Consider the following 22,872-nt stretch of genomic DNA (forward strand, 5'->3'; position numbering starts at 1 on the left):
CACTTTGGGGCAGACACCAACATCCCTAGCCTGTTCTTGAACTTAGCTGCCCCCTGGAATCCTCCCCGCTCCTGCGCCTGGAGGAGGACTCCTCCTCCCCTCTTCTTCAGTCTCCTCTGGCGGTGGGCAGGGGCCCTGGGGTCCGGGGCAGGAACTCAACAATGTCCAGAAGCTCCCCTTAGGAGTATCAGCCCCACACCACTCACTGCCTACATCAGGGCTCATCTGGGCCCACTCCCTTGGCCCCCCCCAGCTATTAATAGGGCAGCGCAGGGTGAGGGGGAGTGAGAGGCAGGGCAGACTTGCCACAGGCTTGCTAACTGGATGCCTTTAAAACCCCTCATTGTTCTTTATGCCTCCATTTGTTTAGGGAGGCGTGTGTGGCTTGGCCACCTAGCAGAACGCATGTTCAGAATTTTGAACATATTAACAAGTAAAGCTAACTTTGAAAACAACCAGCTCTAAGCTTTTTAGATTCGCGAGATTAAAAAAAAAAAAAAAAGAAACTCCTAAAACACCCTTTTCCAAAAATGTTTTCTTTCTTTCACTGTTTGCTTGGAAACAAAATCAAATTTGCAGTTGCAGGAAATGTACGATGACCCCAATGCCCTTTACTTAGACACGTTATTTTGCCATATTCTTTTCTTTGTACATGGACATTACTGTTATCATTATTCTTGCTGTTGTTACTGAGCCATTTGTGTATACCTTGCAGACATCACGGCTCTTTGCCCCCAAATTCCCCCAAATTCCCACCCTGGATCTTTTACGAACGAGGACATTCCCTTGCTTTTTTTTTTTTTTTTTTTTTGTAAAATAAGAGAAGGGTCTGTTGAAGCCTTTATAACCAAAGTGTGGGCCGGTCCAAAGTGCTGACTGTGGGGCCCTGTGCAGGCTCCCACTAAAGGCAGGGAGAGAGGAGGCACCAGGGCAGGACTGGAGGACTTTATTGTTGCCATAAAACATATTTTTTCCATGTTCTCTTTAGACACATGAAATGAAGGCTGCATTCCCAAGATCTGGCTTGTGGCTTTAGAATAAAAAAAAATATTTTTACAGTATTCTTTTTGGAGGGATGAAAGCATGTGTTTTATTAACATTTCCCAAACTCTTTTTTTAGGTTTTAGGCTGACAGCATCCAGCCTGCAGCCCGCTGCAATCGAAATACATGCATTTTTAGAAATTATACCTTTCAGTTAGCTGAAGGGGAAAACTTTCTTCTGGGAATCATCATCTCGCCGATAAAGAACTCTAAAATCCCTGTGTGTGATCAGCACAGTAGGGTAACGCGCAGGTGATCCGGCTTATCTCACCTAACGTGTCAATGAGTTTTGCAAGCAGTTTTCTGGGGCTTTCGCTCATTGGTGGTTTGGGCCTCATTCATGATATTCTTTAGAGACCTGGCCCAGCGCAGGCGGCGGAGAGTTGCCTGGGAAGAGGTATAGACCGCACCCTGGTCACTCCGGGAAGCGCCCGAGCCCCATTACCTCCCAGCCCATCTGTCTCACTGCGCTCACGGAGCCCGGGGCTCTCCGAGGGGCAGCCCAGTTTTTCCTGCTAAGAACCCAAAGGACTTGCTCAGAGCTGGAATTCGGCGAAGCAACTTGCTCCAACACGCCAAATCTGCCGCATCCCCAGTACCCCACCCTCCAGCTTCTGCGCTCGCTACCCACAACCCCAGCCTCAATTTGACGACTCCCCGCCCCCACCACGCTGAGAGTCTCTATCCTAACCCCTTGGGTGCGAGGAAGTGTCTGCGCGTCGGAGCGCGCCGGGCGCGGCGAGGCCACCAGTGACTCCCAGCGGCCGCACAGGGCGCTGCGCCCCCCTCGCCCCGGCCTCCCTCCGCCCTGCGTCCGCCCCGCCGCCCCCGCGCCGCCTCCTGCGCCCGGGCTGGAGGCGGATTCCTCTCTCCGGGTTTTCAAAGCGCCTTTCCGAAACCTCCTCCCCGCCCGCCCAGAGAGGGAGTGAGATCCCGGGCGCAGTCGCTCCCCGGGGCGGCCGAGGGGCGCGCGGGGAGAGGCCTGCGCCGGGGTACTTTCAAACTGAGGCGCGCGCACACACTCACACCGAGACACGCGCGCACACACACACACTCAGACAGACACACGCGCACGCACACACACACATACACACACACACATACACGCCCATTTATATAGGCGGTGGCGGCGGCAGCGGCCGGGGCGGCGGCAGCGGCGGCGGCGAGGCAGGAATGATGGAGCTGAGCCAGCCGACCGGGGTTGGAAGCAAGTGAGGAGAGCCCAGGCGCACCCCCCGGATTTCCGTGCCCGGCTCTTGTCATCCTACCCAGGGAACGGTGCGCCCGGAGGAGGACCAGGTGGACTGATTTGCTAGAGGGGCGGGGAAGAGGAGGAGACCAGGTGAACGGAGGAGCCCCCGCGTACCCGGACCGCCGGGTCGCGCCTTTGCCCGACTCCCGCTCCCTCTCCGCCCAGGTGGGCGCGCCCGGTTACCCGCTCGCCAGGGGCTCTTTGAGGAGACCAGAAAGTCGCGGCCCGGCTTCGCGGGATGCCTTTCGCCAAGAGGATCGTGGAGCCGCAATGGCTGTGCCGGCAGCGGCGCCCGGCGCCCGGCCCGGCGGAGGACGCGAACGGAGGCAGCGCCGAGCCGCCGCCGCCCCTGCAGCCGCCCGGCCGACGGGACGAGGCCGTGGCGCCCGGGCCGGAGGAACCTCCCCGTGTGCCCCCCGCGCCACCCGGGCCGCCGCCGCCCGCCCCGACCGACCAGGCGCAGCCGCCGCACGGAGAGGCGCCAGCAGCGGGCGAGGAGAGCGCGGCGGGGGTCGCGGAGGCGGCGGCCGCGGCCGCGGCGGGCGAGGCGTCCTCGGCGGCGGCCGCGGCCGTGCTGCTCATGCTGGACCTGTGCGCGGTCAGCAACGCCGCGCTGGCCCGCGTCCTCCGGCAGCTCTCGGACGTGGCCCGGCACGCGTGCAGCCTCTTCCAGGAGCTTGAGAGCGACATCCAGCTGACCCACCGCCGCGTCTGGGCGCTGCAGGGCAAGCTCGGTGGCGTGCAGCGCGTCCTCGGCACGCTGGACCCCAAGCAGGAGGCAGTCCGTGAGTACCCGCGCCGTCCGCCCCTCCGCTCCGGCGCCGCACCCTCGCGCCCTCCCCGGTCACCGCAATCCCGGCGCCGCGGCCGCTGCAGCTTGCACCTTACTCTCCCTTCCCCACCCTCCCCTCCTCCGGGACCCACCCCAGCCCTCCTCTGGCTGGGAGTTCGGGCTGGGCTGGAGACAGGGATGCAGTCGCGGCGGGGAGAAAGTTAAAGGGGCGGCCTCGGAACTCGCGGGCAGCCGCGGGCCGAGAGGGAGCGTGTATGGGGACCCGGGAGGTAGGGGGGGGTCTGTCATTCATCTCCGGAGCTCATCTACCCCGTCCCTCCCCGGGGGGGGGCGGGGGATTGGTGCGACTTCTGTGGTTTCCAGCCTCCCAGCCCCGAGCCCTATGTAGTACCCCCCATGCGTGTTTGGGGGGGCTCCAGGGGTAGCGAGTGTCCTTTTAGGGCTTCTGCCACGCCGTAGGGGTTTTGTCACTCTCACTGTCACCACAGGGTCTGCGCCTAGCCCCGAACTGGTGCCTTGAGCTGGGGTGCGACGCAGCGCGGCGCAGCACGCCTCGCAAGTGAACTCCAAAGCCTCTGCTCCAGCCTTGTGGCCCGGAGGGGCCGCGGGGAAGGGCGTGGAGGGAGGAGTGGCCCGGGCCCTGGAGAGATCCATGAGCTCCCTGGGCATCTTTTCGGCACCCGCCAGCGCAGGGTTCCTACTAAATGGCTCTGTGTGCCATCTGCCTTCGGAGCATCCCGGAGGCGTGTCCCCGTTCCCGCCCCCCCCCCCGCCACTCCTCCACCGCGTCCTGTCACCCAAATCCACCCGCGTGTGGAAGACCCTTGGGCATCTTTGCTGCCCTTTAACTTCACTCTTGCGACACACTAGGGCTCCCACTAAATGTCATTCTGTGTCATCTGCCCTCCCAGAGGCGCTCCGGAGGGTCCGTTGGCGCACGGTCGGTCAAATCAGGTGGCGGCAGAATCCTTTAGGAACGAACCGACGGTGGGCGGGGGCACTAGGCCCGCGCGCCGGTCCTTTGGCGCCTAGTCCGGCTGCGACGCTCGCGGCGAAGGTGATGTCAGCGGCTCTCACTTACATAAGAAGGTTCCCCCGTTGCTGCAGCAGCTGCGCCCGAGCGCGGTGGCCTCGGAGCGCGCGGGGCGGGGGCGCTGTCGCGGCATCCTTCCTCGGGGATTTCCGGGCACCTCTGCCCTGCCACCCAGCCCTGCGTCCTCGCCCACGCTCCCCACTGGCGCACCCCCCCCCCCACCCAACAAAAACCCCATTGCACCGCGCCCCGGGAATTCGCTGCTTTTCTGCAATAACAATAATAATAATAATAAGCCTAATGAATAAATGATGTGCGCGATCGGTTTTCGAAGCTATAAAAGACCCAGAGTTGGGTTAATGACTGGTTGTTTAAAAGGGCAATTCCGGGATGAGTTCTGGAAAGAATTAGGATTGCCGTAGGCCAAGTCATATTTTACTTCTGGGACTTGAAATGAGCGCTTTAATCCTGCCTCCTTTTTTACCCCAAACCACACAGCAGGGACAAGCCCTTCACTTTCTACAGCGCTGATATCTGGGGAGTGCGGTTGGGGTGAGTGGTGAGTTCACTTCAAAAGAACTGGAGGGAAGTTTTGCAGACCGTTGAGTGGTGCATACATTTCTGTGTGTGTGTGGAGGGGGCACATGGCTCCTTAAGTTAGATTTCACACAAGTGAAACTCAGTGCTGGGGCAGAATGTGCGCCCTTCTCCCCTCTTTCTTTAGAGACAGTAGTGGGCAGTTATGTATCTGGAATTTAACACAGTCTTTCCAGGTTCTTTTACAGGAGTACTCTTTATATGTATTTATACATGGCTAGATAAATAAAGATGGGGCTAATTAATACCCAGGGATGGGCTTAAAATCTCCTATTATTTTTTAATTTTTCTAAAACCTTGTGTCCACAATCTGTGTCCAGATCTCTCTCTTCTTTTGTCCATATAAACTTAGGATGGCATTGTTGTCGTCTGGTGTCATAGAAAACCTAACCTTTGGAAGGAAAGACACAACGTTCTGTGTTTTTGTGTGGGCTTCCTAGCATGCAGACCCAGAGATAAGGATTTCTGTGCAAGTAGTTTCTTTGAGAGCAGATTCCTGGAAGCACAAGGGGGGCGTGGGGAGGTGAGACAGGGAAGGGAGGAAAGTTCATGCATGTTGTGAGTTGGTTACCACTGTGGGCAGCTGGGATTCAATCCAGCACCCCCCTCACAAGTGTTCTGCTGAGGGGTGAGGAAGCTTCAGTACTTCCGCACCAACTTCTCCCCCTCACCGATGGGAAGTAACACTTGGAGCACGAACTCCCTGGCTCCTGGCGTGTGCGTGCTCTGCAGGCTCCTGGGCCAGGTAGACAGTTGCACAAAGCCTGTGTTGTGTACAGGAATGTCTGCGGGGGTCCTCTGGGGAGGGCACAGGGGCTGTGGGTGGACTACCACTGGCATCTCCTATGTGATGCATCTCCCTTCAGCATTGTTCAAGGCCTAAGGGAGTTTCAAAGGGAGAGGAAGCCTAAAAATAATCCCTGCTTCCTTTTCTCCGAATTTGAAGGGGTCTGGGTACCTCCATACCCCCCGGATGGCCTTCCCGCCCTGAACACCATCCCTATGTCGTCCGCAGGCTGCTTTATCCACGGACAGCTGCTTTCTGTTGCCCTGAGCCAGGCTGGGGTGGTTTTTGCAGGGGTGACCCGATCTGGCATATACTTCAGTGAAGTCACTCTGGAGGCAAGTCTGGAGGCGGCTGGACCAGTTAGACAGGGTGACTGGTGATGGTGGTCAGGACTTGAGAGGTACCTATAGAGATTGTGAAAGGTGGTAGGATTCTGAATTCATGTTGGAAATACAATTGACAGGATTTATTAATTGGATTGGGTACCAGAGAAGAGAGGAAAAAAAATTATTATGGACGACTCCTAGATTTTTTTTGCTCTTAAACAACTTGTAGAAGGGGGTACTATTTCCAGAAATGGGTAAGGCTAATTAATGGAGGAGTGGATATTTTAGTGTGTGTGTGTGTGTGTGTGTGTGTGTGTGGCACCAATAGTTTTGTATTTTTGCCATGTTATCTTGAGATACTTTATGTGTCTTAGACAATTAGATGTGTGAATTCCACATTCAAAAGAGAGGCCCAGGCTGGAGATGTGAGTACGATATACGGGTAGAGATGGCTGGCAGGCTGCTGAGCTGGTGTGTGTGTGTGGGGGGGGGGATGGGGTGCTCCTACATGATTACAGCGGGTTTTTCTCAGTGCGGTGCATGGTGGGGTCATCAGCCGAGATGGTGTCAGTGACGTGAGGAGAGAAGGCAGGGTGTTAATGTTGTCTCAGGGAGGGAACACGGACGCAGTAAGGAAGCAGGATTACCTGGCTGTGTTGAGAGCCTTCTGAGATTTATGGTCATAAACTTGAAGTAAGTCCAGCTTTTCAGTCACTAAAACCTGAGACTTTGGAATTACTTCACGAGCCTCGACCCCCAGCCATTCATCCTTAGACATTTTAATATCGTTGGCGTTTTGGTTGCTGTTGATTGTATTTAGTTACTGAGTTTTAAAGTAGGTTTTGTAGTGAAGCTTAACATTCTCGTAGAAAAGTGCGGAGACCGTAAGTGTGCAGTTTGGTTAATTTTCACAAAGTGAACAACTCACGTAACCGTCACCCAGATCAAGAAATAAAACATGGCCGTATCCTGAAACAACCTCCCTTTACCAGTCACTGTCCCCCGCTCTAAAGGTAACCACTATCCTGACTTCTACCCCCATCAGTTAGATTGTTTTGGCTTTGAACTTTATGTAAGTGGAGTCACATGGTATATACTTTTTGTGTCTAACACTGTTCCCCCAACATTATGTTTGTAAGACTTCTTCCATGTTGTTACATATACAGTAGATTGTTCATTCTTGTTGCTGAAAAACATTCCGCTGCATGCCTGTTCCTCTATTTGTTGATCCATTCTCCTGATGATGGACATTTTGGTTGTTTCTAGTTTAGGGCTATTGCCACAAACATTTTTCTGCATGTGTTTTGATGACCTAATATATCCCCAGCTGTTTGATATGTATCTAAGAGTGGAATTGCTGGAGCACAGGGGATGTATATGTTTGGCTTTGGTAGCTACTGCCTACCGTTTTCTAAACTGGTTATACCAATTTGTACTCCCAGAAGTACGTGAAAGTTCCAGTTGCTCCGCATCCTCACCAACACTGGTACTGTCTTTTTAATTGTAGCTACACTGGTGGGTTAGAATAGTAAAGATCTCATTGTGGTTTTAATTTGCATTTCTCTGGTGGCTTGTGAGATTGAGCACCTTTTCGTGTATATTTTTGACCCTTTGGATATGCTGTTTTGTTACCTGTTCATGGCCTTTGCTCATTTTTCAGTAAGATTTCTTGTGCCTTTTAAAATTGTCTTGTAGATGTTCTTTATATATTGTGGATATGTGTCATTTGTGAGCTCTAGGTGTTGCAGATACCTGCTCTAACTCTGTGGCTTGCCTTTTTACTCTCCGAGTGTTATCTTTTGGTGAGCAGAAATTCTTATTTTTTTGTAGTTCAGTTTATCAATCTTTTTCCTTATGGCTAGTGTTTTTTTGTGTTCTGTTCTGTTTGTTCTTAAAATCTTTGCCGACCCCAAGGTCATAAAGATATTCTTCTGTGTTATAGAAGTTTTTTGTTTTGCCTTTGTCATTTACAGTCATGAGTCATAGGGCGTTGATAGTTGCAAATGGTGTGAGGTAGGGGGTCAAGATTAATTTTTTCCGTATCGATGCACAATTAATCCATTGCCACTTAATGAAAAGACTGTCATTTCTCCGTTGCACCGAAGTGACACTTCTGTCATCTAGCGAGTGGATTGATTTTATTTTGTAGCTAGCATTTATTCAGTTGTGCTCTATGTCAGGCCTTGTGCTAGTCATATGAATTACTTATTCAGTCCTCACAATAACTCTGTGAGAGAGCTACTGTTAGTTTCCCACTTTACTGACGATTAGCAACTTGCTCCAGGTAGCAACAGCTAGAAAATGCTGGAGCCTTGAATTAGGATCCAGGGCTGAGTCCACAAGCTATGCCCCCAAGCACTAGACTTTTCTCCCATGCACTGCCACGCAAATCCAGGGGAATTACTATATTAAAATCAAGGCCCTTCTCAGTATGCTTCTGTCCACTTGACAACCTTCATCTCTTGCCCTTCTACCCATTGTCCCTCTCTGTCTTCACCATCTATTACCCTAATCCAGTCGTACTGAACTCTTGGGCATTCCCCAACTTGCCAGGCTTTCTCATTCTTCATGCCTATGTGTATACTACTCTTTGCTTCTGGAACATTTCACTGGCTGATTCCTACTCATTCTTTGATACTCAGCCAACACAGCATCTCCTCCGTGAAGTGGAACCCAGTTCCTTGCCAACCACCTCCCCACCTACAAGTTTTCTAGAACTCTGTGCTAACTTTTAGCTTTTCTCATTCCAAACAGTCACCAGTGTTGGCGCTCTGTCTGTATTCCTCCAGCCCTCACCTCACATGCTGAAGGCTGCTTATGGTAAACTCCTGACTCTGCCTGGGGCTTTTTTTCCCTGGCTAATGGACCACGGTTGGTCTTGAATGTAGGGGAAGCCAGAAGTGGTGGTGAGTTAAATGCTCCTGAAGCAGCACTCAACCATTGATGGATGGGGCATTGGTGGACGAATGCCTCAGCTTCCTTGAATGTTATACACCATCTCTCAGGGCACCCCAGTAGGATTGAGCTCTAGGTGCCCACCGTGCTGACTTGTTTGATAATGCACTGTGTATTCTCGGCCTCCCTTTCTCCATCTCACTGTCTCATTCCCCTGTGGGTGGTTCTTGGGGTTGCTTTCCACAGAAACTACTTGAACTTGTATTTGCACTCATAGGGTCTGGGGGAACCTGGACCAAAACAATCTGTTTAATTTTTAAACTGTGAGGGCAGAGACCTAGGGCTAGGAGTATAGGAGAGGTGATGTTTCTCACTCTTTTTCCTTGAGCTATTTGCCCCAGGATTATTATATTAGCCACATGCCTGGCCCCTCCCAGATGCTCTGCAGTGGGTCCGGAAATAACTTCTTACCCTTTAGGGCATATCTTCAGTGCTTCAGGGGTGAGAAGGGGTACAGAAGGAACTCAAGTCTACTATGATGAAGACACATCCACTCTTTAGTGTTCCATTTGTCAGCCTTTGAGAGTACTGTTTATGGACCTGTGGAATGGGGTCAGTGGTGGCCCCTGGAGATCCAAGCTCCCTATTTGAGAAGCATTTCAGCCAGAGCAGAGCAGACACAGCAACTGCTAAACCCAGAAAGATACTAGGAAGTAACACATTGGGTGAATTCATCATTTTCGGCTCATATGGTAACACTAATCACGGGTTCATTCTGCTCCTGGAGGGATGAGTCTTTCCCCCTCCCCCATTCTGTCTGTTCTACCACTTGCAACACCCCGCCCCCCTCCTTGCAGTGTTGTTTTGGATGTTTCAGCAACTGTGGTTAGATTTCTTTTCCTCCTGTCTGCTCAGCGAGCTTCTCTGATGCGTTATGAGATCCTAACAGCTCCATTGAAAGCTGCTTTTAAATCCATCACGGAACAACTGAGAAGAAAGCAATCTTTCAAAGGTTAATAATTCATGGTTGTAATTTCCTCATAACTAGTAACAGCAACACATTTCTTTCTAGACTTTTCTTGCTATACTGGATTGGGCTTTTAAATCAAAACTATTGAACCACTTTACCTAGGAAATCCTTGAGATTCTGTGGGGCTGAGAATGCTAAGACGGTAACAAAAAGGATTTTTTTTTTCTTCCTGTTTGTGGAGGCCTTTCCCACATAATGCCGTCAGGAAAGTGTAAATTCCACATAAGCTCTCAGAAATGTCTCCAGTCTCAGAGCTTCTGGTCTACCTTTAATGGGCATTACCTTTAAATTGCAATGACATATGAAATCTCTTCTATCGTCCGAGTCTTGAGAATTCATTGACTTCATATAATGCTTTGAAATTTTAGGGACAGAGACAATTTTAAATGTGATTGGAATTTTGTTTTGACAGCTCAATTTTATTTCTTTTTCCTTTATTTTTACTATTAAAAATCATGGAACACAAGATTTTGTAGGACACTGTACTTAGAAATCATAGGAAGAGTATGCCTGGAACAAACCATCAATCACAAAAATTCCTCAAAGTTCTTTTTGCATCAAGAATTCCTCATGAATCACATCTTAATAATAAGTGAAATAAAAAATAATGAGGGGGGCACCTGGGTGGCTCAGTGGGTTAACATCTGACTCTTGATTTTGGCTTAGGTCATGATCCCATGGTTTGTGGGATCGAGCCCCACATAGGGCTCCCTGCTGAGCATGGAACCTGCTTAAGATTCTCTCTCTGCCTGTCCTCTGCTTGCGTGCACGCTCTCTCAATAACTAACTAACTAAATAAATAAATAAATAAATATGAGATGGGAGTGGTTTCTCAATGTAAGGCTCTCATTCTGAGATCTAAATTTGTGGAAACAAGGATTTGGAAAGCCCTTCAACCACACTGCAAGCCCACAAAGGGCAGAGATCCCGTCTAGCTCATCATTGTGAATGACTAAGACAGGCACGGTCCAGTTTCGTTTCTGACGTTAATGTCCACTGCTCAATTCCCTAAAGAACATGAGAAGGTTAGCGTGTACTGAAACAGGAATCTGAAGACCTGGGCGTCCATATGCTGAAAGATGACTTAACTGTGAAGTACCTAAGTCCTTCGATGTGAAATTAACCGAGAATAAAATGAATTTAACTAGAGGTGGAGAATCTTGGGATTCTCAGAGTTGGGAAAGGCCCGAGCACCTATCAAATCCAACCTCCCATCGAGGGTTGCAGGGCACAAGTGGACCCGTTCCTTTCTTCGTTTGAACACTCTGCTGGACTGAGGTGGCCCATTGGCCCTTGTTGTTTTAACCATTGCAGGGCATTGTTGCCGCATTATTGCTCTTAGGGCCGCAAACTTCCCTTTCCAGCGGCAGTTGTTTTACACGGGGTTTCCTCTACTCCATTGTGCGCTTGGTATTTTGAACTTAAATTTCACAAGACTCCCCCATTGTCTCTGTTCAATTGAATCTTGCTTGCCTTGCTCTTTCATTTCCAATCAGTGGTGATGGTTTAAAATCTTGATGCAGTGTGTCAGCTACTGCCCACAGCGTTTTGCTCTCTGCAGACATAAACACGATTCTAGCCCGTCATCCACATCTTTGATAAAATGATTGTTCAGATGGACTCAAGGCCAGAGTCGGTTGGCAGGCGGTACCGTCAGTGTCCCTCCGAGATGATGTCTGTCAGTCACCATTCCTTGGGTACCATTGTTGTAGCTGCCACAGATGCACCCCCCACCTTCCCATTCAAACCACATTTCTTCACCTTGCCCACAAGATTTACCATCACGAGCGACTGTCAAATGGTTTGCTGAAATCAAGATACCATATGTCTGTAGCATTCCTTTGATCTCCCCATCTAATAACCCTACTCAAAAGCAAACTGAGGTTAGTTTGGCTCAAACGGGACTCACAGCCATCAGAGGGGCCCTTTAAATGTTCTTACAGAGAATGGATAGAGAGTTTATTTTGGGGACTCTTGGTGTTTTGGCCATAGGATGACCACAGCATTGGACTGCAAGGGGACTTTCTGGGTCCTAGGGTCGATTTCTCTGACTCCGAGGCACTTGGTTTGTGAAAGGCAGAGAATCAGAGTGCTTATCTCTTTCTTTTAGGACACCCGGGGGAACCTCGTGTCCTCGTTCTCTGTTCCGAGGGAAAGGTCTGGAGTTCATGACCTTTGGCGTTTGCTTAGGCTCCGTTTGAGTAAGTTTGGCGAGCGTCCGGGTTATCTAATTGTTGAGAAGCAAGTGAGTATGTGGTTAAGAGTGCAGGCTCTGAAGTCAGACCACGAGGGCTCAAATCCCAGCTCCACCTCTTCAAAGCTGTGTGACTTTGGACAATTTCTCGAATTGTTTTTCTTGGTCTGTTATGGGATGGGGGTACCAAGAGTACTTCCTGGCATCCGGTTGGTGACAGGATCGAAGGAGTCAAGGTGTACGGGCACTGAAAACCATGCCTGGCACGTGATGAGCCCCTGGTCATTATTGGCTGTCATTTCCTTGGCGCTGTAATTGGAGCGTGCAGAGTGGGAGGCGCGTGGTCATTTTTTCCAGGTAGGTGAACCTTGTGCCTAAGTCCGTGAGATGCTGGGTCAGGGGAAGGAGACAGCCGGCCAAACAGCGCAATGTCCCTGTGCACGGTCAGCGAACTATTAAGATGTCTATGCTCTTTGGGGGCTCTTTTGGTTATGCAGGGAAGTACAGAAATAAAATTTGACCGATGCTCTTATTATTTAGATTCGTTCATTTATTATAGGCCAGGCACTCTTCTAGGCAGTGGAGTTTCATCAGCGAGCAAGACATTACAAAGAGCTTTCGGCAGAGAGAGAAAAACCATAAAGAACAAACATCACACCTTTAAGGAGATTACAAAGCCTCCTAGGAGGCTGTGTTAGGGGCCAAAAAGAAACTGAGGGCCAGCCAGAGGACTCGAACCTGACAAGGTTTGTGGTGTGGGGTTGCTATTTTCGTTTTTTATTTTAATTTTTTTTTTTTTGAGGTAGGCTCCGTGCCCGGTGTGGAGCCCCACGTGGAGCTTGAACTCACGACCCTGAGAACGGGACCTGAGCCGAGATGGAGAGTCAGTTGCTCAACCAACAGAGCCACTCGGGTACCCGGAGTTGCTGCTTGAAATGGTGTGGTCAGGTGGACCTCACGGAGGGAGCAGCCTTTAAGCCCAGGTCGGAAAGAGCTGGAGGAAGAGGGCTCTGGCAGAGGCAAGCGGGGCTGGTACAAAGGCCCTGAGGCGAGAGCATGCTTGGCTTGGTGAAGGGATGGCAAAGGGGCCGGCCTGTGTGGTGGATGTGGCATAAGGAGAAGAGTGGGAGAAGAGGGGGGAGGCCAGGGAGGAGGGGCAGAGGGTGCTTCATGGAGGGTCTCGTAGGCCGTTTTGAGGCCTTTTACTCTGAGTGAAATGGGGCCTCAGTGGAGTGTTTTAAGCCTAGGAGTAGCAGCACTGACTTAGAGTTGGAAGGGGTCACATCGGCTCTTGGGACTGGAGGCGGCTGCAGCTTTCCTGGTGAGAGAGACGGAGGTGGTTTGGCGGAAGTAATGAGAAGCGGTTGGATCCACTTTAGAGCTGTTGACATTTTTTGATTCATGTTTTAGGGCTAGGCAATGCGACCCATACAGGAGGGCATAAAATTGAAGGGGAAAGGAAAACTCTCCTCCCCTCTTACCCTGCCAGACGCGCTTCAAAGGAAACCATGTTACAACGTGTCCCAGTCCTTCTAGGAGCGCGAGCAAATTCTCACATGTGTCAAATGCCTTTTGTAAAGCCACTTCTGAATGTCAAGGGAGTCCGCGCTTCCAGAGTCTTGTTGATTAATCATATTTTGCTGCCTTGGACGATTTTAAAAGGTGTTCTGAGACTTAAAAAAAAAAAAAAACTCAAATAAAATCAAGGTCTACTTTCCGTACCGTCCAGCGTGTGGTTTGATGAGTTTTAACAACTGTATTCACCTGTGCGGCCCACACCCCTAGTAAGATACAGACTATTCCCGCGTTCCAGATGCATAATGCTCGTTTGAGTTAGGAGAGCAGTGTTTGAACTCGGGTGCCCTCACCCCAGCCCCTGCCGGGCCTGTTGTATGACTATGGGCATGGAAAAAAATGTTTTCAGGGCTCTCCCGGAGGATCCGACTCAGACAGCTTGGAACGGTGGCGTTTCCTCCCTTTGGCCTGATGGCGCTGGCTGTCGATAACATCTTGGTGCTGAGCTGTAGGCAGGATCGGGGCGGAGGGATCAGAATCTGGCCTCAGAGGCCGCGGGATTTGCTTAGAAGTAGGAGTTTTTGGGGCGCCTGGGTGGCTCAGTCGGTTGAGCGTCCGACTTCAGCTCGGGTCACGATCTCGCGGTCCGTGAGTTCGAGCCCCGCGTCGGGCTCTGTGCTGACAGCTCAGAGCCCGGGGCCTGTTTCAGGTTCTGTGTCTCCCTCTCTCTCTGCCCCTCCCCCGTTCATGCTCTGTCTCTCTCTGTCTCAAAAATAAATAAACGTTAAAAAAAATTAAAAAAAAAAAGAAGTAGGAGTTTTTCTTAAGATAAAGCTAAAATAGCATTTTAAGGGACGTGAACAAAAGGACCTTGTTCACCTTAGGCCAGTTTGGAAGTGGCAGGGGGTACCGATTTGTACATGTGTTTTCAGCCAATGCTGATGCTCGAAGCCTGGGTGGAGGGTGACCAAAGTTTTTGAAAATCTGATTTCTGATTATTCTGTCTGAGTGCATCTAGACCTGTGAAATAAGAAGCCCCGTTCTGGAGTTCACCTACTCTTGATTTTGAGTGCTAGACGTCTCAGGGAGCAAAGAGGAGACACGACAGCCAGTGAGACATAATGTTCATTAGAATTTAATATCAATATTTATGTTTCTCTCCAGCATGCATCTGGACTCTCTTCCTCGAGCCTGTATTTATATTTTAATAATGCAAGTAAAGCTGTATTTTCCTTTTTAACTTCGCATCAGAGTTCTGCTGCCTCAGCCAGCCCCTCCTCACCCCTGCAGAGCTTCAACAGCAAGATGGCGCGTGTTTATGGAGAGTTGGATTCTAGAGATGAACTTCGGGGTTGGGGGCGGAGGGGGGCGGTGCAGCACGAATAACTACCGCAGAAATCCTTTTCCCTGTGAGAAGTCCTAGGGCTTTTTGCTTCACGAACAGGAGCTTCAGAGTTTGGGGCGGTGTGGGGGAAAGTGGACAAACCGAGACGAGACCCCGGGAAGGACACCGTGGAAGGTTTCCTGAGTTTCACTTGGGTTAAATGCCTTCAGTGTGAGAGAAGAGATGTTGGAAGTCGGCTCAGGTATCAGATGTCACGAGTGCTCATCTGGCAAAGTTTTAGCCTCTGCTAATTAAAACTAATCCAATTGCACGAAGAAAAATACATTGCATAAGGTTGCCACTTGTGTGGCTTTATTTTAACTCTTTGCCCCACACCCTAAGACCAGCGAACCTCAGGCTGGTGATGGGGGGGGGGATGAGATGATGAGAAGTGGGGTTCACTTCCAAGTACACTGGAGAAAAGACAGCGAGCGGGGCAAGCTATTAAGAGTATTGGCTTGGCAGTGCGCATTTGAAGCCCTCTTGGGTTTTCTTGATTTGTCACCTCAAAGGCTTTAATGGCCGTTGAGTGAGAAGGAGAGTTAAAAAGACAAAAGCAAAAAAACCCAGAGAGACGCTTCACTTTGTCACCTTGTAGTTGTCTTTCCAAGTTGCTCTGCGTGTCTTCGGTGGCCTGGTCAGCGTGGTTCAAGGTTTGTTCCCCAAGGGATGGGAATTTTGTCGTGATCACAGGCTGTGGTCCTCATCCTGCTCACTTTGCTGGAAGTATATGTTGGCCTTTGATCCTCTCAGTCCCACCACTTGCCAGCTGTGGCATCTTAGACACATTCGTAGCTTCTGTGCCGTAGTTTCCTTCCCTGCGAGATGGGGACACCGTTAGTACCCCCCACGGAGAACCGTGGTAAAGATGAAGTGAGTCCGCCTGTGGATGGCGTGGCACCGTGTGGCGCATACACCGAAAACCCAGTGAGGGCTAAGAGCTGTAGGCCACGGATACCACCATTTTCGTCGCTGTTTCATCGTGATTATTATCACGGGCTTGGGTAAAGGAAATAGGTATAAAAGTGGGTAAAACCCACCCCCTGTGGCTCCTCAACCACCGTAAATATTGTGGCCAGGTGGACGTGTGGTAAAAATGAGGACCGAAGAACGCCACCCTGCTTTCTGGCCTGGCTGGCCTAACTCCTGTCGTGGAGCTCTGCGAGAACAATTTAGCATCTGGCAGCCATTACGCCCTCACTCTCGGGGGCCATGGACTTCTACTGATGGCGGGGAAGGCCTGGCTTAGGATGTGTGCTGTCGTGGAAGTGGTGCCGAGTGTGGACACCCACGCCCTTGCTTTCTGGAACCGTATGCGTCTTCTCCCATAATGACACGTCCAGGCCTTCGTCTTCTGCTCACTGTAGTCAGACAGTGGAACAGCTAGCGGAAGAGAGGAGATGCTAGGTCTGGGCAGACCGTGGCAGAGAATGCCTCAGCTGTTCACCGGCACTTCCCATTCCTTCCTGGGCACACAGCCAGACTACATTTCCCAGCCTCCCTTGCAGGTAGGTTGAGCCATGTGACTGAGTTCTGTCCAATGGATGTGGGAGACAGAGGTCGTTGCTTTGCCCTAGGATGGATGTATAAAAGCTCCTGCATAATCCCCGGCAGTTTATTTCTTCTTCGCTCTGCTGGCGGCGCGCAGAGGGTTCAGCAGAGGACCCCGAGGCCCTTAGGGATGGTAGGGCCACCACTGGGTCCCTGAATCCACGTGGAAGGCTGTCTGCCAACACCTGATCCGACTTCGCATGAGGGAGAAGTATTCTTCCATTTAGGAGCTCTTTGGTATGGCACTTGGCGTCAGCGGACCCGAACTAACACGGAGGTACAGTGCAGGGAGGAAAAAGGACTGCTTTTCCTGAAAATGCGCAGATGGTGAAAATACTCCCAAGTATTTGGTGTTCTGTAACTGAACAAAAGAAGCGCTAAACCGTAGGATCTTTTTCTGAGAGGCGTAGAGCGTTTCTGTGTGTGTGAGCAGAGCAGTGTGGTGGCTTTCCTCAAGTAAGCAAATGGATATAAAAACTTGTTGACAGAGTCCCAGCTTCTAGAGAAACGTGGCTACCTGGAACCAAAAGAATTCTCTCTCTCTCTCTCTCTTTCCCCCATGTGTAAATGATGTACGTATAGTCGTAAAACTTCAAAGATCTGGTTATAACACAAATATAGAAATGTGCACAAATCCTGACTGTATGGCTCAAGGAATCCTCAGAAATTGGACACCCCTCGGTAGCCAGGCCCTGGAACAAGAAACAACATTTGCAGCCTTCTAGACATCATGCCAATGTTCCCGTCCAATCGTACCTTCCCGGCGGTAGCCATTGCCCTGACTTCTAATAGCACGGATTATTTTGGCTGGTTTGGCTTTTATGTGCTTTTTTTATATCTGGATTTTTCCCCCTCAAAATTATATTTACGTGACCCATTCGCATTGTCGCATGGAACTGTAGTTTTTATTTTCATCGCTATATAGTATTCCTTCTGACAGATATACCATGGCTTATTTGTCTGTTCTATTAATGGGCATTTCCGTGATTTTCAGTTTTAGCTCTTTTGAATGATGTAGCTGTGAACATCCAGGTTCCTGCCTTTTGATGAGCATACCTGCAGATCTCTGTCTGGTAAAAACTCCCTCCCTTGTAGTTTTACAAAACTTTCTCCCTCGACAAGACACTTCAGGGCCGCGACAGTGACTGTTCTCATTCCTTGTCCTTTGCCTTCTAGACTAAGCAAAAGTTTTGCTGTGTTTTTCCGTAACGTAAAGATTATCACTGATCCTTAGTGGCAACGTTTTGATGTCTAAAATGGAGGAAATGTGATCTACTTAAAAAGACCTTTCTTCCCCCTCTCTTTAAATTAAAGCATAGTTATGGGGCCTTTTGATTCTCAGACAAGGGCTCTTAACAAAGCCATGTTTCAAATCACTCGCAAACTCCATGTAATCGGAGTTTGACGTTGGAATCTTTATTGGCGCTGCTTCAGCTCTTTGTGAGGAGGATCTTTTCAGATTTTCAAATTGCTTCCGTTCCTGGGGTTGGGAATAGAGGAGGAAGACCGGTGCATTCTCTAATCACTTGGCTGGATTAGCCTTAGAGCTACAGAGAGTTGCCTTCTCTGATTGCCCCAACCCTCAAAATTTTATGCAAAATCGAGGCAAAGCAGAACACTTCCTCAGAAGGGCAACAGACAAAGAGGAGGGGAGGCTTTTCTGTCTCCCTGAGAGGGTTGATTCCGGTTCTTCTTTGCTTTCAGGGCCTCGGATATCTGATCCACAAAGTAGCAACCCCGGCTAGATGGAGCTTTGTGGATTCTGGGGGTTGAAACAGCCTCCAGCGAATTCTAAAACTGCCCACAGGACTTTGTTTCAAACCCCTGGCCGAGGCTCAGCTTCCCAGACCCCTGCACCCCAGCGCCCCAGGCCTCTTCCCTGCTTGGTCTGAAATGACGTGATTGGAGAATTGAAGGGTGAATGTTTCAGCACAGGCCTTCCCCTCCAAGCATCCCGGGAATATCTGAGACCTCTTTGAGGGCCAGGCAGCCCTGCGGCTACCTTGTGTTTTGGTGGAATGTTTGGTTCGCTTTGGGTGTGAAGGCGTTGGGAGCCTCTGCAGCTGAATCTGAAAGAGTGACACTCAGCTGGGCCTTGGAGAGTGGGGTTTTATAATAAATTTGAACGTGGCTTTAAACTTTACTTTGCTTCATTCTTTTTCCTAACTAGAGGATAGGTGAGCTGATTTTTCCATGAGGGAACCGCTTTGGACCATTAACCAGATTTTCTTCAAATGTAGAGACTTGACTTCTCGCTTTTAACAACCAGAGGCCTAGTGAGACAGCTCTATGAAGTTGCAGGTGGGGAGAGGGGGGCGGAGGATAGGCCTTTCTTTACCCACCAGGTGTGAAATGCAAAAGAGCTTTATGCAGAACAAGAGGCCTTTAAGAATCCAGACATACTCTGAAAACCTGAGTATCTCTTGCCTAAATCTACTACGTGTGGATGTCCGATGGCCGAGAGCACAGCCTACAGCTGTTTCTTTCTCACCCCTTTGGCTTTTTCCTGCAGCCAACCCTGCCCCCAGTTTTTGGAAGATGGCTGAATTTTTGTCTTAGAGGACTGTTGTCAAGGGGATTCTTCTAAAGAGGTTCAGGTGGACGTGGAGAGGATTGGAGTGCGTGCGCGCACATACCTCTAAACTTATTGTGTGGATGTTTTCTGCGACTCTCGTCTCATATTATTTCACAAGCCCCTCAAAAGCCCGTGCTGCAAACATATGCTTTTGGTACGTGAGGAAACAGAGGCCCTGCCAAGTGGCTTTGAGAGCACACTGCTGAAACTGGGAATCCAGGACTCAGTGGGGCTCTCGTCCGCAGTTTGGTACTCCACCTGCTTTCCTCAGGGGCTCTCCACGCACACACGCTTCCTCCCACCCCTACCGCCTTAGCACCGCTGGGTAGCCTTCTGCCTCCCGGTTTATGATGGGGAAACAGACGTAGAAGACCCAAGGACGGTGTCCAGGTGGGTCCTTGGATGTTCAGAAGGGCTAGGGTTGGGACCTTTGGACGAGAACGCCCATGAATCAAGAAGTACCCACTGCGTGTCTGACACAGACACGTGGCCGTGTTAGATGTTCACACGTGTAATGGGCAAGGCAGTAGCTGCATGTCTGGCTGTAACTGATTAGTTGTCTACTTGTAACCTAGTAGTTTGGGGGAACGCACCGATTGTGTAAAATAAGTTGGTCGCTATAGCAGGAGTCAGTTTATACATCAAGGCCTTTGCTATGAAAACCCAAAGGTTCACCTTGTGGATACAGAGGTTTCCCTTCTAGCTCAGGGGTCGGCCTTCTCTCTTCTATGGTGTTGCTTGAAGGCTGATGTGCATTAACGGTGGGTGACCTCCATTCAGATTACTAATCACCCCAAATTGAAATAAATTGCCTCCCCCCCCCTTTATTCGAATAGGCCAAAATGAAAAAATGATAATGGTCAGATTTGGGGCGGGAATGAAGATGGGGTGAGCATGAGGGTACCTTCAGACACTGCTGATGGAAGCGTGATGAGGTATCCCTTTTCTGGGAAACAGTTGGCCTTTAGGGGATTAATACACAAAACAACTGTATACCAGAGATCTCACTTCAGAATTTAACCTAAGAAAATCACTGGAAGAGCAACATTAAAATGCATAGATGCTTCACCTTTGCTTATGATGAAGAAATATTGGGAATATCCCTAAATGATTAATGGTAGAAAATTGGTTGAATAAGCAACATGACTACAAATTGGTACAGTGAAATACTCTACAGCAGATTACTGCATGTTTGTTAAGATGCAGGAATATGGAAAATGTCTGGAAGGATATATAATAAATCAGTATTAGAATTTTAAAAAAATGTTTATTTATTTGGGACAGACCCAGAGAGGCAGAGCATGAGTCGGGGAGGGGCAGAGACAGAGGGAGATACAGAATCTGAAGCAGGCTCCACGCTGTCAGCACGCAGGACTCGAACTCACGAACCGTGAGATCATGACCTGAGCCCAAGTCGGACGCTCAACTGACTGAGCCACCCAGGCGCCCCACAAGTCAGTGTTTCTAAAATAAGTTTTGATCATGATCCACAGTGTGCAATACGTTTTACATTTGTGGCCCCAGTAGATGCAAGTCGCTGAAACAATGGTTTTATTAACAATACTTGCTTCTCTCTTTTTATTATTATTTTTAAAATTTTTTAAATTTACATCCAAATTAGTTAGCATATAGTGCAACAGTGATCTCAGGAGTAGATTCCTTAATGCCCCTTACCTGTTTCGCCCATCCCTCCTCCCACACCCCCTCCAGGAACCCCCTGTTTGTTCTCCATATTTAAGAGTTTCTTATGTTTTGTCCCACTCCGTTTTTATATTTTTGTGTCCCTTCGCTTATGTTCATCTGTTTTGTCTCTTAAAGTCCTCATATGAGTGAAGTCATATGATATTTGGCCAACCGACACATGAAAAAATGCTCAACATCACTCATCATCAGGGAAATACAAATCAAAACCACACTGAGATACCACCTCACACCTGTCAGAAGGGCTAACATTCACAACTCATGAAACAACAGATGTTGGTGAGGATGTGGAAAAAAGGGGAACGCTTTTGCATTGTTGGTGGGAATGCAAACTGGTGCAGGCACTCTGGAAGACAGTATGGAGGTTCCTCAAAAGACTAAAAATAGAACGGCCCTACGACCCAGCAATGGCACTACTAGGCATTTATCCACGGGATACAGGGGTGCTGTTTCGAAGGGACACATGCACCCCCATGTTTCTAGCAGCACTATCAGCAATATCCAAAGTATGGAAAGAGCCCAAATGTCTATCGACGGATGAATGGATAAAGAAGATGTGGTTTATATATACAATGGAGTGTTACTTGGCAATCAAAATGAAAGAAATACTTGCTTTGCTCTATGCGATGCATTCCGGTATATGTATTTTTCTTTTATCATCCAATCTTATCCCATCCTTCCCTACACTGTCCTACTTCACTCCAATTCTACCCCTTTTCTCCTTTCTTCTGTTTCATTTTTTTTTTCATTTTTTTTCAACGTTTATTTATTTTTGGGACAGAGAGAGACAGAGCATGAACGGGGGAGGGGCAGAGAGAGAGGGAGACACAGAATCGGAAACAGGCTCCAGGCTCTGAGCCATCAGCCCAGAGCCCGACGCGGGGCTCGAACTCACGGACCGCGAGATCGTGACCTGGCTGAAGTCGGACGCTTAACCGACTGCGCCACCCCGGCGCCCCCTGTTTCATTTTTTTAAGATGCCAGTTGTGACCCTTTAAGTTGATTTTATGATCTCCTGATAGAGTTTGAAAGACACTGCTCTAGAATGTTAAACAGTGGTTATCTCTGGCAGGTGGGATTATAGATAACTTTTTTTTTTTTTTAGAAGTGGGGGTCTTTTTTGCTTCTCTTGTTACTTGTGTAATACAAAGGCTAATGAACATTTTTAAGTGCTTATTATGGAAGAAAGTAAGCATCTTATTTTATACAATCAGTATGTTCCTAAAAAGTTGCAGGGCATCAATTTGTTTTTAAATAGAATCATTATGTCACTTAAAGAACATTATGGCAGGAAAAATCTATCCATTGAGACACATTGTTTAAATACTAGAGTAACGAGAAAAGAAAACACCACCTTATCTCTTTAAACTCAAAAAATCACCAAGCATCCCTACTTACGGCTTTACTCCAGTGATGTTGCATCAGTTCTCTGGAATTTATTTCTACTTCTGTTCCAGATTGCAACCTTTCATGCTCATTCCCCACCTTGAAGAAAAAAAAAAAAAAAAGAAAGAAACTAAATTCATCAGAGTACTTTCTGGCCAGATTATCTTGGCTTACAGTGCTGTCAAAGTTAGCCTCCTTTAAAGCTAAAGATGATTTTGAATGGAAGGCATTCATTAAGAACTTAGAGCCGGAAGCAGAAGCTTTACGGGAGGACAGGAGGAATCCCTGGCCTGAGCTAAGAACAGCCCCAGGAGCCCCACCCCCATCAGGGCCACACAAGCAAAGGGGGTGGCACGTGAAGTCAGCTTTCCCTGGCTCTTCTCGGGGAAAACCCATTGATGGACAAGTGGGGCAGAGATTACTGCGGAAAGTTCTGTGTGCATAGAGTCCAAGTAAATCTGGGCACACGTGCCAACTGCAAAGATGGGGGAGGGTGATCCATCGGGCTGGGGTGGCTGGCATTTTCAGGGTAGGGACATGGAGAGAGATGCGTCCTGTCCTTGAAAGGAATTAATGATAGGAAATCTCGGAAAATCACTGGGGCCGCTTTCCAAGATGTACTAACTTAGTTACTGTTGTTTCAAACTTTTGGCTGGGAGTAATCGGACAGTGTTGAAAATGTTATCTGGAGCCCCAGCCTGCTTAGGGAGAAGGCTAAATTCATCCTGCCTTTCAAACATTGTGAATAACATGTCAAAGGTATTCACCTGCCCATTTACTTATTATCCAATAATGATCCATTCGTGTGGCC

General features: G+C 49.2%; 1 protein-coding gene and 1 long non-coding RNA gene across 2 annotated transcripts in view; both read left to right on the plus strand.

The window, feature by feature from the left end:
- LOC115507634 overlaps positions 1-1,831 on the plus strand; it is a 97,573-nt gene extending 95,742 nt beyond the window's left edge. The window contains exon 3 of the long non-coding RNA XR_003966756.1: positions 1,121-1,831. This is a non-coding gene — a long non-coding RNA (uncharacterized LOC115507634). The remainder of the gene's footprint in view (positions 1-1,120) is intronic.
- A 345-nt stretch (positions 1,832-2,176) lies between these two features.
- The window catches only part of NHS (NHS actin remodeling regulator), a 345,377-nt gene continuing 324,681 nt past the window's right edge, over positions 2,177-22,872 (plus strand). Inside the window, exon 1 of the mRNA XM_030304637.1 lies at positions 2,177-3,079. Coding sequence (XP_030160497.1) covers positions 2,533-3,079 — 547 coding nt within the window. The 5' untranslated portion in view covers positions 2,177-2,532. The remainder of the gene's footprint in view (positions 3,080-22,872) is intronic.

Source organism: Lynx canadensis, chromosome X (genome assembly GCF_007474595.2).
Source record: "Lynx canadensis isolate LIC74 chromosome X, mLynCan4.pri.v2, whole genome shotgun sequence".
Taxonomy (NCBI): Eukaryota; Metazoa; Chordata; class Mammalia; order Carnivora; family Felidae; genus Lynx; species Lynx canadensis.